Genomic DNA, 14761 nt, shown 5'->3' on the forward strand with positions numbered 1-14761 from the left:
AGTCTCGCATTGATAAGGCCGTGACCTGTCTGTGAACAGAAAGACGAAATTTTGCAAGTTACTCTTTGGTCAGCTTTACACATGGTTTACTTGGGCTTGTCAAACACAAAAGCAACACAGCATTGTCAAAGTTACAAAATGACTTTTTTTTTATTAGCCTACCCTATCATAGAGCGTGGATTTGCTTGTCAAATAGTGCAAGGAGCAAGAGAAAACTGTAGTTTTATCCATGTGGAGTCTACAAATCCACATGGCTTCTCTGTGCCATCGAGCATGTGAGTTCTTAGAAATGCAGCTGCCGGTAGTTTAGCTTGAATACAGTCATCCTAAAACAAGCTAGAAATAAATAACATACTTACATTTCAAGTACAAAACCTTGCAGCTGAATTCGGTATGAGGAAATCTGTTTATTCCTTTTCATGTTACCAACTACTGTACAGGTACTTGGGCTGGCAAAGTCCGCAGATGCAGAACAGAAGAATGTTTTATGTACATGACTTAATTGAATTATGTGTTTAGTCTTCCCTTTAGGCTATCACGTGAAGCTGTTTAATGTCAGGCAGAAAGAAGGTTTTTATGGATGCATTTAATAAAACATGAACCCACTATTACTACTGGCCCCCAATTTTTGCCTTATATCTTTCATTCCTGATGGGGGAAAATAAAAAGTGCACCTTAATTATGTCTCAAAAATAATGACACCTGCCAGCTTTGAATTAGGTTACTAGCAGGTAGATGTTGCTTTGAAATTTTATTTAATCAAGTGTGAGCAACTTTACCAAGGCTCCTATAGAGCTCTAGTATGGGCGAGGACGTTGACCTCTCATCGGGATCCTGCTCTGGGGGGTTTGGCGGCTCGCCGGCTGCCTTCGGTACGCGGGGCTCTCCCCTGGCAGAACCAGTATGGACTGCTGGCCCGAGTTCCTCTGAGACTGGAAGATGCTTTGCTCCGCTGCACTCCTCTCCGAACAGGTGAAAGTCAATCCAACGCCGATGTTGCTCTTCATGGTTCGGGAGGTACCATCAGAGGTGCCATCAAAACACCTGCCCAGCGCGATTTCCTTGGCAATCCTCGGGTCTTGGTCAGTGACGGTGTAGATGCCGTAGTTGTGCCCCAGTGGGTCGAGAGGAGCCAGCATTGTGTACTCGCTGGAGTCATTGTTCGTAGCCATGGGGAGGTGGTTCACCAGGTACTCGTGGAGCATGCTGTTGACACTCTCTCGGCGGCAGCTGCCTTGCGGGACCACTTTCACGAGCGTGCGGTCCACACGGTCCTGGTCAAAGAGCATGCCGCTGCACTTGAACTCCAGGCAGGCTGCTGACACATCCGGCTGCTCAGAGTCACGAATGCTGCGGACATCCCTGATGCCGTAGAGCTTGCCAATGGTACGTGGGTGCGTCCCACCCATGTTACGAGATCTTACATTCACCTCTTGGGGTCCATTTATTTTTACTTTAATGTAGCAGGCCCTAAATTCCATGGGCTTGGGCCACCATGCCAGGTAGTCATCAGTCCAGCTCATGAGGTCATCTTCACTGAAGGGAACAGTGTTGAAGTCATACCGGTCTCCCTCTATCCTGTAAAACCTGAAGTGAGCAGCACTGTGTGGAGCTTCCTCGCATTCTCTTAGATTTTCGTAGGCATAAATAGGGCCGTTGTTCTCTTCTGGGGAATTAGGGCTTGGCTTGGCCATGTTAATGCTGAACGCCGTTTTCTTAGTGTTGGGGTCCTCGTGGTCTGTTCTTCTGTAGTTGAGCTTGTTGAGGTATGGCTGTGGGACCCCAATAGCATTAGGGTTGAGTTTGGGAGCAGAGGACACAGCTTCGAGCTCTTCGCCCCCCATGCTCGCCAAGATATAAGCTGCATAGGCATTGGGGTTTTGCTCGTCGCAGAAGGCGGGCACGCAGGCACCGTTGGGACCAGTGACCACGCTGTCGAAACGGCCCCATGCTCTGGGGTTGGAGGAGAACCCCGGTTCTGGCTCTGTGTTTATAATAGAAATCACAACCCCTTGGATCTGCTCGCTTTGCAGAAATCTCTCGCTTCTGTAGGCTCGGACTTTGACGTAGCACCGTCTGCTTTCTGGGACGTCCAGGTTAAAAAGCCGCCTTTCCTTGATCTCCATGTTCCCAACCAAAAAAGTTCTCTCCTCCCTTTTGCGCCGTCTGCTTTTCTCAAGGTTGAAGTCCCCTTCTTCCTCCCATAATCCTGTCTCCGGGTTGAGGGACCAAAGCTTCATCTCTTGCAGGTGCTCTGGCATCTTGACCTGAGCAGCATCCAAATGAACCTTCACCTCTTCTGCATTAAGGGACTCGGTGCCCTGTTCATCAGTGAAGTCCACGGAAAACATGCCGTATGTACGAAGCGGGAATACATCTCCTTCCTCATCTACAAAGTTCAGGTCACTTTGTGTCACAGCAGCTGTTGAGATGTTTCTTGGGTCCAGAAAAGTCACACTGGCTTTCACTTTGCCTCTGTAGGCTTCTCCATTTTTCCTATAAAATGCATCCGGAGGAATTTCTAATTCGGCGATTGGATCATCTTCGTCCATTTCTCCCAAAGAAATCACATTGGTTTCAGTGGATTCCAGCGTAACAGGGGCTTTCTTTCTTAGTAGCTTGATCTCATGAAACACAGCACCTCCGTTTTCCTTGAAGGGCAGAACTTTTGTTGTGTTCACAAACTTCTGCAGCCGATCAACAAAAGTTAGAACCAGTCTCTCTGTGTCCGCTGGGACATGGATGGAGAAGGTGCCCTTGTAGCCAGTCATACTCACTCTCTTGTTGCCCATGTAGATGTGGCCAAACCTCAGTGGCTCACCGTTATCTGCTGCTGTGGCTCTGCCTCGAACCATTATTTTGGTCTCGGTGCATTTTTTGCAGCCACATTCTACAACGATTTTAGTGGGGAGCGTGTACCCGTTGCAGGAGATGTCTCTGGTTTCCATCTTGGACACCCCGCAGCAGTAGGAGACGTTGTCCTTACACCGGAGTCCTTTATCCAGCTTCCCAGCGCAGGTCTTTGCTGGGCACTTGCCCACGTCGTAGTAGAAGGAGTTGGTTTCTTTTTGGAAGCAGTCGTGTGGAAGTCGGATGAGGTGGCTTTGGGGTTGGGAGTTGCAGGCTGCCTCTTGTCTTCCTGTTGAATAGGATTTCTTAATGAGCCGCATGAAATGATTATACAGTTGTCGCTATGTGGTCTGAAACCCCCAGAGCTAAACATTGCTTCCAATAACAGTGAGGTTTTTGTGGCCACAAAACAGACGTTTTGCAGGATTTTGGTTAGCTGAATTCATCTGGTCTCCGGTTTGACGAAGCAGATGCTCAGCTTTAACTTAAGGTACCCGATTAAGAGCATCCCAGCTCCTGCTTACCCACCACGGCCACCCAGCCCACCCTCAGCCAGGTGTTCTGCCGCTGCCTGGCTTTTTTACTATGGAGAGACTAAAACTTGTCCCAGGATTTAAGAACAAAACCACAGAAACATTCACGTGTCAGGCAGCAAGTACAGTGAGAAATCTGCTGAAACCAGCAGATTGAGTTTGGCAGGTCACCTGCAATCCAGAGCTGCAGCTTGTAGAGAGCATCTGGTTCGTAACCATCTCACGCAAGCTTACGTGCTAACGGGTGCATGAAGTAACCCCCTGAATATTTTTCCCGTGACTTTTCTTTCCCCCATGTATCACAGTTTCTGGTTTCTCCACCCCGCCGCCTCCACAGCTGCTTGGAGAGCATCGCGCACGTTTTCTCTTACCTATCACAGCAAGTTTGGCAGATTGGGACTTTGCCGACCCCCCGGCGCTGCTGGCCTTGCAGAAATACTCTCCTGATTGCTCTCTCTTCAAGTTCTTCAGAACCAGGTTGTTTTTATATTTGTATAAAGAGGGATCCAGCAGCGAGCCGTTGTGGTACCTGCCAGGAACAGGCAGGCGGTTAAGGGGACGGAGACCGACCACCCAGCCGGAGCAGAGCCGTGGCCTAATCCCGCGCCCTGCCGTGTGGATTTTTCCAGACCTCTTGCCTCAGTTTCCCCGTTTGTAGTCTGGCTACGTGGCATCACCTAAAAGCTCCCCTGGCAGTACGGAGAGGTGGCTGCCGGGCAGCTGGCAGGCAGAGCTGCCAGTCGTGCCTGCTGAGGTTTTTCAAACTCTTATTTGTATGTTTTTCCAGGAATTCCCTCAGCAGATGACGTTACCACACCTGTGGGAAACGCCAGCTCTCAACATCTCGAGGAAACTATCATTTGCAGCAATCCGTTCTCAGCGTATTTAGCTGTTTTATAGCTAAAAAACCACCTTTATGGAGATGGTAAGGAGACAAAAATTGAATCTGCGGGACGGGTAAGGCTTGCGCCCGATCAAACTCGAGTTCCTTACCAGAGGTAGCGGTCGGGGGCCGGGCTCCCCACGGCGTCGCAGCAGAGTGACACGCTCTGTCCCACTCTCCTGGCTTTGTCCTCGGGGCTCCTGAAAATGTAGGGTTTGCCTGCGGGAGGAGGAAAAGGCTGTCTCGTTACTCCTCCCCTCCTAAAATCACGGTTTATTTCTGATTACAGTGTAAAGCCTCCTGCGTTCCCCCCCATTTTGGGGCTACCTGATCGTTGCAGCTGCACTTGGATCGCCAGGTTCCTTCTGTTGCTCTGAGGCACGGTGACAGTAGCAGTTGCGTATTTGGCTTTCTTGATTTTAAGGGTGTTTTTGCCGTCGGGACAAACCCCCGGGATCCTAAACATGCCCCTGTTATCGGCCGTCGTCAACAGCTTGAGTTTCTTGGCTTGCAGGTAGACCCGGGCATCGGCAGCGGGCGACCCGTCCTCCAGAGAGACCTTCCCGTGCAGGGTCGCATCCTCGCACATGCAGGCGTCGCAGTCGGCGTTGACGCGGCCCATGGGGCAGGTGATGTTACAGGCTGGAGGAGAGGTACATGGGTCAGAAAAAGCAGCCCCGAGTCCCCATAACGCTCCCGGCACGGTCTCGCGTCTGTTTTTGATTTAGATGCAATAAGGCAGATACTGCATAAGGAATATATTGCACCCCAAAACATATTTTTACTGATTATCAACAGCTGTGCATTAGAAACACAGGGACAATGTCATTTTGAACTTGACAATTGGTAGAAAGCAGCCACGTGGATATAATTACAGCTAGGAACTGTTGTTTACCTTCCCCAAAGGGCTGAATTTTGGGGAAACTTGAATCCAGATCAGCTTTTAGCTCAACCCTGGCAAAATTACAAAGCCAAACGCCTTAAACTTTGTAGGTTTCTGTTACCAACTCATGCCTGAACATTATGACTTTGGTCTATCTTAAAAGCTGTCTCCCCTTATTCGATGGTATCCTGGCTCGGGCAGGACATAGGATAATTGCCAAATGAGCGTTATCCGATGGGCTTAATGAATGGTGTCCCAAACAGTGATCCTGAAACATTTTCATTACTTATCGTGATTAATCCTAAATAATAATCTGTCTCTCCCCAAGGCAAGGGCTCGGGTCATTCCTTTTCCAATCACAGAGCATCCCTATACAGCAGCTACCTGGTAGTTCTTTTAATAGCTGGAAATAAATGGAAGAAATCAGGGAGAACCTGAAACAACTTCCCTGGAGAAAACATGGAATATTTTCCGAGTGACTTGTTTAAAAGGGGATTATAAGAATAATACAATGAATTACAAGCCTCTTCAGCAGGGGCTGTGGCAATTCACTATTCCCAGCTCCTCTCCTTCCTGGGGCTGATTGCAGGAAGGCAGTCGCCTGCAATCGCCGACTCCACCTCGAGAGCTGCTGTTGTAGCAAGATTAATGACATTTTTCCTATATCGCTAGGATCTTTATGGATTCCTGATGATTCCTCCTATCTGGATCCCCCCCTTATCTTGCTGTTTGGCTGTCAACTGCCCATGCTCTTCTCCCTCAGTACTCCCCAGCCCTGCTGAGGAGGCACCAGCAACGTGAAATTTTGGCAAGGGAGAGCAGAACGGCAGCGAAGGGAGTGCGACACCTACGCGGTGGTGAGATCAGGCCATCGTCCCCCGCCCGTAAGTGAGGTTATAGGAGCACCTGAGCAAACGTGTCCAATGCAGAGCCGCCCTTCCTCAGTTGCTTCATTACAGTGCACGCCCCAGAGGCGCTCAGCTAGGCAGGATCTGGTACGCTTCTGCACGCCGGTTTGGCCACACTTCCCTGAGCATTCGCTCCATTTCGACCACGGAGACAAAAACCTTTTTGAATCTTGCACCAGCGGACCTTGAATAACATCAGGGGTGTGTTACTGAGACGCACGTGACACGTACAACTGCCCGAAAACGGGTGGTTAGTTTCTTAGCAGCTTCTATATAGCAGCGTCTATATAGCTCAGACCATGCATTTGGATATCACGCGCCACCTGGATTAAACAAACTCAAAGCATGTTCAGGGAGCTGGGAAATAAAGGACGAGAAGGCGCCTGAATGCTTCTGACTTAATTCCCTGCTGGCTACCAAATTCAAGATGATTAAGATAAACTCGAGGGGAGCAAAGTGCACGCAGCTCACGCTGAAGTGTTAAATAAATTTGGCTTGAAGGAAATTAAACACACGTTGTCATTTAAATGCTGCCTGAGGGGCAGCGCTCGCCTGCATTTCAAACGTGGTTAAATAAAATTTTAAAAAAAAAAAAAACTAAACAAAAACAACCAAAAAAAAGAGGGTAAAACTGTTGGTATGATCATGTTGAATGTCTTTAACCGTACTTCAACATATGTTCTCGATAGGGGAAGCGTGTGTCTCATTGCGAGCACCAGTTTTACTGTGTGCAAACAGAAGCCTGAGATGCTACGGAGCAGGCTGAGCACGCTAGGGGCCAGCCCATTTGTAAAATACAAAGAGGGTTTATTGAGACTTTAATATGCGGTTAGATTTTTATAGGAATTTCTTTAACCGGCTACTACATGGTATTAATTTAAGCGGCTTTGAATGGATGAGATCCGCTCCAAGTCTGTGGTTTGGGTTTATTTTTAAATGACAATGTTCTAGTAATGTTTACGAGGATGCGCTTGTGACTAAAGCTTCTAAAAATGAGGTCTCTTGGAAACGTGTGCCGTGTCATCTCCCACACCTACTCTTCCACCCGATTTGTCAGCAACCAGGTTGGGTTATTTCCTAGAAAGGCAGGCAGGCACACGGCCGGACCGTAGGAATAGCAATGGTCGAAAACAAACCCCGGGCTTTACAAAAGCAAGTGGCTGGAAAAGACCATTTAAATGGGAGCAGCCACAAGGAGCGTCATGTCTGGTTTGGAGCGAGTGCTTGGCTCAGGTGGGCGAGTTTTTAATCTGTTGGCACGCCGGCATCTCCAGTTCAGCATCCCAAGTGGCATATCCAGAAAACTTACTTAGTAATCTGGGGGATGCAGGAGGAGGTGGGCTTGGGGACGTGGTCCCTTCCCAGGCAGCACACGGATAAATGCCTGTCTGTACTTGCCCCAAGCAAAAATTTAACGTGCAGCCGCTTAAAGTGGGGTCTCAGTAAGATCCTAAGCTTGTTTGGGACCAGCTGCTTTAATCTGCAGGGCTGGTGACGGTAAGAAAGGAAGGGGGGAGTCCTGGGGAGGAAAATGGCATTATATGGTCCTGGGTAGCACCTCAACAGCAGGCAAAGCAGAAAGCGGAGGACGGGGGGAGAAGCCGAGGGGCTCGAGGGCTGGCAGGGACGTGGGGAGGGACAGGGTTACCCCCTGCAGGAACGTACTGCGTCTGGCGTAGGTGAAGGTGGGGTCTCCCCTGCGAGAGCTGCTCCGTGTACCTGCGGGCAGAGGACGCGCGGGGTGATTCGGGCAGGGTTTGCCCTCTCCCCGGCCCAGCACCCGGCCCTCCCACCGGCGCTGCACCGAACCCCGCTGCTCAGCCCCCCCCGGGTCTGGCACACCCTCCCCTGGAGACAAACCCGGGGTGTACAGCTCACTGCTGCCAAGGGCAGATTCTTTAGTTTCCAGTTGCATTGGTCAAAAATCCAAGATTTTGCTTTATTTCTCCCTGGAGAAGCAGGAGTCAGCCTCGGCATCGCTGCCTTGTGCCGTCCACTTTGAGGGGAAAGCAATTTTCCGGGTAGTTTTCCTAAAAATACCTCTCAGCAAGTGGAGGGGACCTCCCTCTCAGTGTCGGTGTTTTCGGTGCTTTGATTCTCCCCAGCGGCTGAGAGCGGGGGAGTGGGGAGTGCCGGGAGTGGGACGGAGGGCTGGGAATGTCCCCTAATCCCTCAGCTATGGCATCAGCGCGTCCAGCCCTTTCAGTGCCCGCTGGAATTTAAATCCCAAACTCTGGGCAGTAAAGCTTGAGAGGCCGGGATATCTCCTGGGGACTAACGAGCAGAGCGGGCTCTGTGGGTAATTAACGCCCCACGGGTTTTAATTCTAAAGCAATGGTGTCGCAAACTGTCCCGGGACAGGCTGGGCAGGGGAAAGGCAGGTCGGAGCATGTACTTGCCCATCCTTGGGCTCTCCTTGCCACTCCCGCGGGATTCGGGGCTGTGGTCACGCACTTGACCTTCACTTTTCCAGGCCATGAGCCAACAGCCTGTGTTAACGATAGCCAAAACCCTACAGGAGGTCACGGATGATTAACATTTATTCCATTGCCTAAACGTCCTCATCTGCTCAAATAATATTGTTTGGTTGTAAATTAAGGCTGAAAAAAGTAATATGCATGCAAACACCCCTTGTCCCCGTGAGGGAAAGCCGCCCAAGCTGGGAAATAACTTACTGTCCAAGCTGAGCGTTACCAGCGGGCTGAAGGTTTTCTGTCCTATCTGGATCCTGCTGAGGGCTGGTCTCAGAAGCCTTTGACCTAAGGGTCAACGAATTAGAGATTAAATTAGATTAATAATAAATTAATAAATTTGAAGGGATTGGGCATCTTTTGCCTCAGTTTTTTAGATTTCCCTTTGGGTTGTGGCTGGTTGGAGCTGCTGATCAGAGCTCCTGTGGGATGCGGTGCATCACCCCCAGGAGATGCCAGTGAAGGGCGTGATGGAGATGTCCCCCAGCATCACTGAGGCGCGGGTACGATGCAAATTTGCCATTTCCCCTATCAGCCGAGAAAGGCATTTTTGTGCTTTCTGTATTGGAGCAGCTCAGCTCAAATAATCTTTTTGTAGCTGGGGGTATATAATATACCCTGCCTCTCCCTGCGCGGGGAGAAACAGCCCTAAGGGGGATGAGGTCAGCTGTCGCTATGGGATGTGGGATACTTTGTTGGCCGCTTGCATGCCCGAGGGGAGCTGGTGGTCGCGGCTGATTCCTGGGCTGCTTGCTGGGACCAGGCCCCTTTAAACCGGGGGGGTTAAGCCCAAAGCCGCCCAGCACGGTTTGTCTCCTGTGCCCAGCTCCCAGGGGCTCAGCAAGGCTTCTGGGCACCCGCCCAGCGACAAATTGACTCTCCCTCTTCTTATCCCCAGGCATCTGGCCAGAGCGCTTCAGGGCAAAATTCCTCTATAGCCTCGGAAAACAAATCCAAAGAGCCTGCAAACACGTTTTCTCTGCGAGACCCACCGGAGCAGACGGGAAGGTTGCTTATCGCTCAGCGCTTTGGTATGTGCGACCCTCCAGAGCCAGCAGCGGACAGACCCTGCTGCTCCCGAGCATCTTCTCCTGGAGAAGAGACATGTCGCTGCTTCCCGAGGGCTCCTCGGAGGTTGGGGTTGTTTTGTGCTCGGGTGATGGACAAAGCACTGGCCAGGGTGGGTCTGCTCAGGGCAGAGGGGAGCCGGGACGGGAGCCGGGGTGCGGACTGGACACCACGGGGTCTCAGGGGCAGCAGGCAGGGATGGTCCCAGCACGGCCAGTGGGCAGGGGGGCTCATCCCTGGTCAACCAGAGCCTGGCTGACTCGTGGACGGGCTTTGCCCGTGCTCTGGGGGCTGGATGAGCTCCAGCCCTTGTCTGGAAGTCATTTGGCCGGGTGAACGCCGCGCTGACCCAGAACAGGACCCTGCATCGGTGTCAAGCCCGTGTCTGCTGGCTCAGCAGCTGCCGACAGACGCGCCTTCATGCCGGCATGCCCGCGGGCAGGGGACAGCGCGGTGACGGGAATAAACACATTTTAACCTTCACCTAAAACAGATGTGGCTCCCAGGAGGAGGAGGAGGAGGAGGATCCATCCTTTCGCAGTGACCATTGTTGTCTCTAGAGGTGACCGGGGACTTCTTGGAGTATCCGAAGCTGTCCCACGCCTTCCCCAGACCTGCGGAGACAAGCCTGGCCGTGTCAAGGTTCACCCAGGGTCCTGCCGCCTTCAGGGAGCTTCTCCCAGGCTGGACCAGTCCAAAACATGCTGCGGGGCCACTTGCAACCCCTGCCCAGCCCCCCACCCCTGGCAGCCCCCCACTTACCCCCCAAGGGGGGAGCAGCAGGGGCTCCACGTCTGCGCTCGCATCCCCTCCGCTTCTCGCCGTCACATCTGAGCCCAAATCTATTCTGCAGAGCGCTGCTTTGTAATGACATCTCCTCAAAGTGCCTTTGAACAGCTTAAACACTTCTGCAGGGCTGCTCCCGCCGCCCACGCGGCTCCAGGGACACCCCGCTCTGTCCCCCACATCAGCAAGGACATCTTTGTGCCTCCGTCCCTCTGCCTGCAAACTGGGCTTAGTGCGACAATAGCATCTCATCCCAGTACATCCCGGGAGCGTGGGGAGGGGAAAGGCTCCTGAGCGTCTCTGAAAGCGGAAAACCCCGTGCACGAGCCAAGCCTTCGCTGCAAATGTGAGCGAGAAGCCAAATATTTTCCCTTTTCTGCACGCACTGATGAGGGACTGAGGCTTTGTGTTGCTCGTCCCCAGCTCAGTGACTTCGGATTTGTTTTGAATCCCTTAGCCCTGCGGCGTCAAGCAGTTGGGTATTTAATTTCTGAAGGTACCCATGGAGCTGGTGTTATCCCGAGTGCCTCCAGCTGGGATTCCAGGTGCTCTATTACCCAAAATTAATGAACCTGGGGGAGAAAATGTTGCCTCAGCCTTTCAGTGCCTCAGTTTACCCATAATATGAGGCTGACAAAGAGCAGCTGGCAGCGAGAACACCCTGTTATTTGTAAGCGGTATTAAACATCCCCTCCGAGACCGGGGAATGTGGGACTAGGAAATACTTTGATTATGGCTCAGCAAATCCCAGTCAAGCAAAAATAACAAGCAACACATGAGCGGTGTTTTGTGGGCTTACGGCGGGGCCGTGAACTCGCAGCCAGACAATAACCAGGAAAAAATTAATCCAGGCTGAAAGCCTGTTTCCCACTCGGTGGCTATTTTGGGAGCTGGCTGCGACTTGTTCGGCGCTGGGTTTGGGATGGGATACATCCCTCTTTGCCCGGGACACGCGATGCTGGGAAAGGGGGGGTTCAAGCGGCCAGATCCTGGTGTCAAGGGGGGTTTGGCATCACCCACGTCCCCTCTCTGGCAGGGGCTGGGGGAGCCAGCGCGGGACGGAGCCGTGGGAGATCAAACAGCCCCTTGGGAGCAAAGCACCGTCCCCTCTTGAACCCCCCGCTCCACCGTCTCGGCAGCCCTGCCCCAAAGCCATTAGCTGGGATGAGGAAGGGAGAAGCAGGACGTGGGGAACCGCGTCCCCACTGATGTTTTCCATCCCGCAGCCTCTGCGCCTTCATCTGCCCGTCAATTAATTTCCACCTCACCCTCAATCACAGCCACTCTTAATTACACCGCCTTTATAACACAGCAAAATTCCATAACCACTAGCTGCGACAAAGGGGAAAAACTTAGCAGGGTTGGTTGTTGGGTTTTTTTCCGCTTTTACCTACAAAAGCCGTAAAACCCCCAATTAAGGAGAGTCTCGTCCTCTCGCCGCAGAGCCGCCAGCTGAGCTGCGGTCCGGGGGCGAGGTGAGGGCTTGTCAGCCGTGGGTTAAGGGATTTGCAGCCGGTTGGGAAGAAGAGAGAGAGTTGCAGCTTACCGAGACCTCCCCTGCACCGCTGCCGAGCCGGGCTGCGCGCGAGCCTCCCCGCAGCCGAGGCGGCGAGGTTGCTTATATAGCCCGGCGTGTAGCTTAGGGGATGGCAGCGAGCCACCGGCCGCCGAGCAAAAACAGATCGGACGAGCGAGGAAACCGCAGGCTGAATAATCCCGTAACAAGGTGATGGTAAACACAAACCCTCGGAGAAACAGCAGCCGCCGGGGCTGGCGGTGATGGCGTGGCGTGGCAAGGGCTACCGGTGGCAGGGCAGGGCACAGTGTGGGTACCATGGCACGGTGTGGGCAGCACGTCCCGGCACAGCACCATCGCTGTGAGGGGTTCGCCCTGGGTCCAGACCCAAAATAGATGCTGCTGAGCATTGAAGATGGAGATACAGAGTACAGACATGCGGTGCAATGAGTTTTGGGGATGGTTTTTTGGCTCTGGCCCAGTTTGGGACAAACACGGTGCCCACCCAGCGCTGCCCGTGGGGTTCCCTCATCTCGCAGGTGTGGGGTTCTGCTCGGTTGGGCACCGTCCCCATGCTGCCTGCGCTGCCTGCTCGCCTCTGCCTTCACGCTGGCTCTGGCAGGGGTCAAATGAGGATGCTGCAGGGATGTGAGGACATGGGACAAAGCTGGATGCACGGTTTGGACAGCCGGGGTAGCACAGAGCTGCAGAGGCAGGGCACGTCTTGCGAATAAACGTGACTACATCTCACTTGAGCCATGGGGAGATCTAGTAAAGGTCCCTAACGAGAGCTCCCCACCTGGCCCGGGCTGGCTTCAACCCCCCCAGCTCCTTCCTCCCTCTGCAGGCACGTTATCCCCATGGAGATCATGGAAGCTGGTCCTGGCTCGGGGCTCCTGGGTGTCACACGAAGTGTGCAGCCGTGTGCGAGTGAGTTCCATCCCGTGACCCCACACCCTGGGGCCGTGCTGTGGGGTTGCTACAGGAGCCGGGTGTGCAAGTGTGTGCGGGGCACAGCGGGAGCCATCCCGGAGGGATGGGGATGGGCGTCGGGGCGGCCAGCAGCCAGCGGGATGTGCCGGCAGTGTCCTGGGCTGCCTCTTAGTAATCCTTGCCAGCCCCGCTGCCAGAGGGAGCGGCACAAGAGGAACATCGATCAAGGTGTCACATAAAAAATACTTGGCGGTGGCCTGCACCAGCTCCTGTTGGTGTTTATTAGGGAATAGGAAAAAACACCTGAGGTGTGCCAAAAAATGGCAGAATATTTATCTGGTGGGCAAGGAGTGCCTAGCGAGCTGGAGGCCCCCGACCTGCAAGATAAACACGGAGTTCGGCCGCGTTTCCCCACCGTGATGAGGACAAGATGTGGGAAAGGTGCCGAGACCAAGAGCAAGGAATTCATCTTCCCCCGATGGCACCTACCTCCCGCCACGGCCAGCCCATCCTGGCACAGCACCGACGCCTCGGCAGGCGGCTCCGGTTCCACCGGCTGCTTGACACCTGCTGGCATCGATATCCACCGGTCATACTGCAGGGTATGTAAATGTGTTTTTCTGCAGAAGAAAAAAGCTGTTATTCTTTATGTTATGGAAACCAAGCTTTAACGCTAGCCCGATGCAGCTGCAGGTGTTTCTGCATGGGATTTTGTAGCCTCCTGAGCACAGGTGTCTCCTCCCCGGTGTGGCCTCTGCAAGGCCAGCTCAGGAGCCACGTGTGTGGCTTCAGGAGCAGGACTGGGATGTGTGAGTTCATACAAAAACCAAGTCTCTAGAACAGTCTGGTTGCGCAATCTCTCTTGGCTTGGGCATCCCTCGCTGCAGCTCCGGCGTGTGGCTGACGTTGGATGGAACAGCATGAGCAGAGCCCCAGAAGTTTCCAGCACTGAGCACCACCGGCTGCACTGCGGCTCTGGGAGATGCTCGGCTGCTTTCCATCCACCTGAGGTGGGTGATGCCCCAAGCCGGGGGGCGGAGGGGACAAGCAGGGTGCTGCCCCATGCCCAGGCTGGTGGCTCTGCAGGGTTGTAGCACCCTTGGCCGGCAGGGAAGGATGCATCCCAGACCAAACTGCTCTTTTCTATCCGGCTGCGGGTTCAGCTATCCAAGGCTGGTGTTTCCCAACCAAACCATCGGGGCAGCAGAGCCACGGCCCCACAGATGCATTCACCTCCCAAATTAAACCCCAGGAGACCTGCCCGGCTCTCACAGGATTTTTCCATCATTTCATCACCGATGTGTGATGGCCACAAGGCCAGAATAGGTTTATGCAAATGCTGCCATGCTTAATGCTGCCCCCAAGCCACTGCCAAGGATGGGGCAGTAAGGGGACTGTGATAACTGATGGTGCAAGAGCATCTCCCTCTCCATGCTCCTCCGGGGTTGTCTCCATCGCTCTTCTCATGTCCCTCTAATAAATCCAGGGGAAAACAGGCTACTGATGCTCATCCCGGTTATTTGTACCTCCCACCCTTTCCGATACGGCATCGGCAGAGTGACCGTCACCGAAATCTGACTGCACTGCACTGCACCAGCAGGGCAACATGGATGGTGGGTCTGCTCTCAGGGCTGTGTGGGGGATTTACAGGCTGGGGCGGCTGTGAAATGCTCTGTGGGGTCCATGAAATACCCTATGGGGGTCCACGAAATGCCCTTTGGGGCCGACGCCGTGCTCAGCTCCCCGCCGGCTGCCCCCGTCCTCCCTCCCCGCACCCTCTCCGCTCCACCGAAGGGAGCTGACGGTTATTTTCCCCTGCTGCGTGCTTCTGGGCTCTCTCCTGTTTACGGAGATGGGAGTTAAAATAACTGATTGATGACTTTGTTCCATCCCAAACACTTTGGGGAAGTTTGCTTGGTTTAGGAGGGCG

The 14761-nt window shown here is 53.3% G+C and overlaps 1 protein-coding gene across 2 annotated transcripts; it reads right to left on the bottom strand.

Annotated features, from left to right (window-relative positions):
* Positions 1-40: 40 nt before the first annotated feature.
* Positions 41-10206, bottom strand: CILP (cartilage intermediate layer protein). 2 transcript variants are annotated; one of them, XM_063346069.1, is made up of 8 exons: positions 10081-10206; positions 8733-8816; positions 7723-7776; positions 6056-6241; positions 4594-4908; positions 4377-4485; positions 3755-3912; positions 45-3139 (listed from the first exon to the last, which is right to left on the bottom strand). In XM_063346069.1, exons 1-8 carry the CDS (start codon positions 10142-10144, stop codon positions 798-800), a joined length of 3312 nt encoding a protein of 1103 aa, XP_063202139.1. In that variant the 5' UTR covers positions 10145-10206; the 3' UTR covers positions 45-797. The 2 variants fall into 2 exon arrangements, with proteins under 2 accessions (XP_063202138.1, XP_063202139.1); XM_063346068.1 differs by lacking the exons at positions 8733-8816; positions 10081-10206 and having other exon boundaries at positions 41-3139; positions 7723-8441.
* Positions 10207-14761: the final 4555 nt, after the last annotated feature.

This window comes from Chroicocephalus ridibundus, chromosome 9, assembly GCF_963924245.1.
Source record: "Chroicocephalus ridibundus chromosome 9, bChrRid1.1, whole genome shotgun sequence".
Lineage (NCBI taxonomy): Eukaryota > Metazoa > Chordata > Aves > Charadriiformes > Laridae > Chroicocephalus > Chroicocephalus ridibundus.

Bases quoted from the DNA above. Each gene is read 5' to 3' on its own strand.
- CILP (XM_063346068.1), bottom strand. From the start codon at position 7,972: ATGCAACTGGAAACTAAAGAATCTGCCCTTGGCAGCAGTGAGCTGTAC. The intron at 4,909-6,055 runs GTGCTCCTATAA...CCTCTCCTCCAG, and splicing joins CATTGGACACGTTTGCTCAG to CCTGTAACATCACCTGCCCC. The intron at 3,913-4,376 runs GTAAGGAACTCG...TGTTCCTGGCAG, and splicing joins GCCCCCGACCGCTACCTCTG to GTACCACAACGGCTCGCTGC.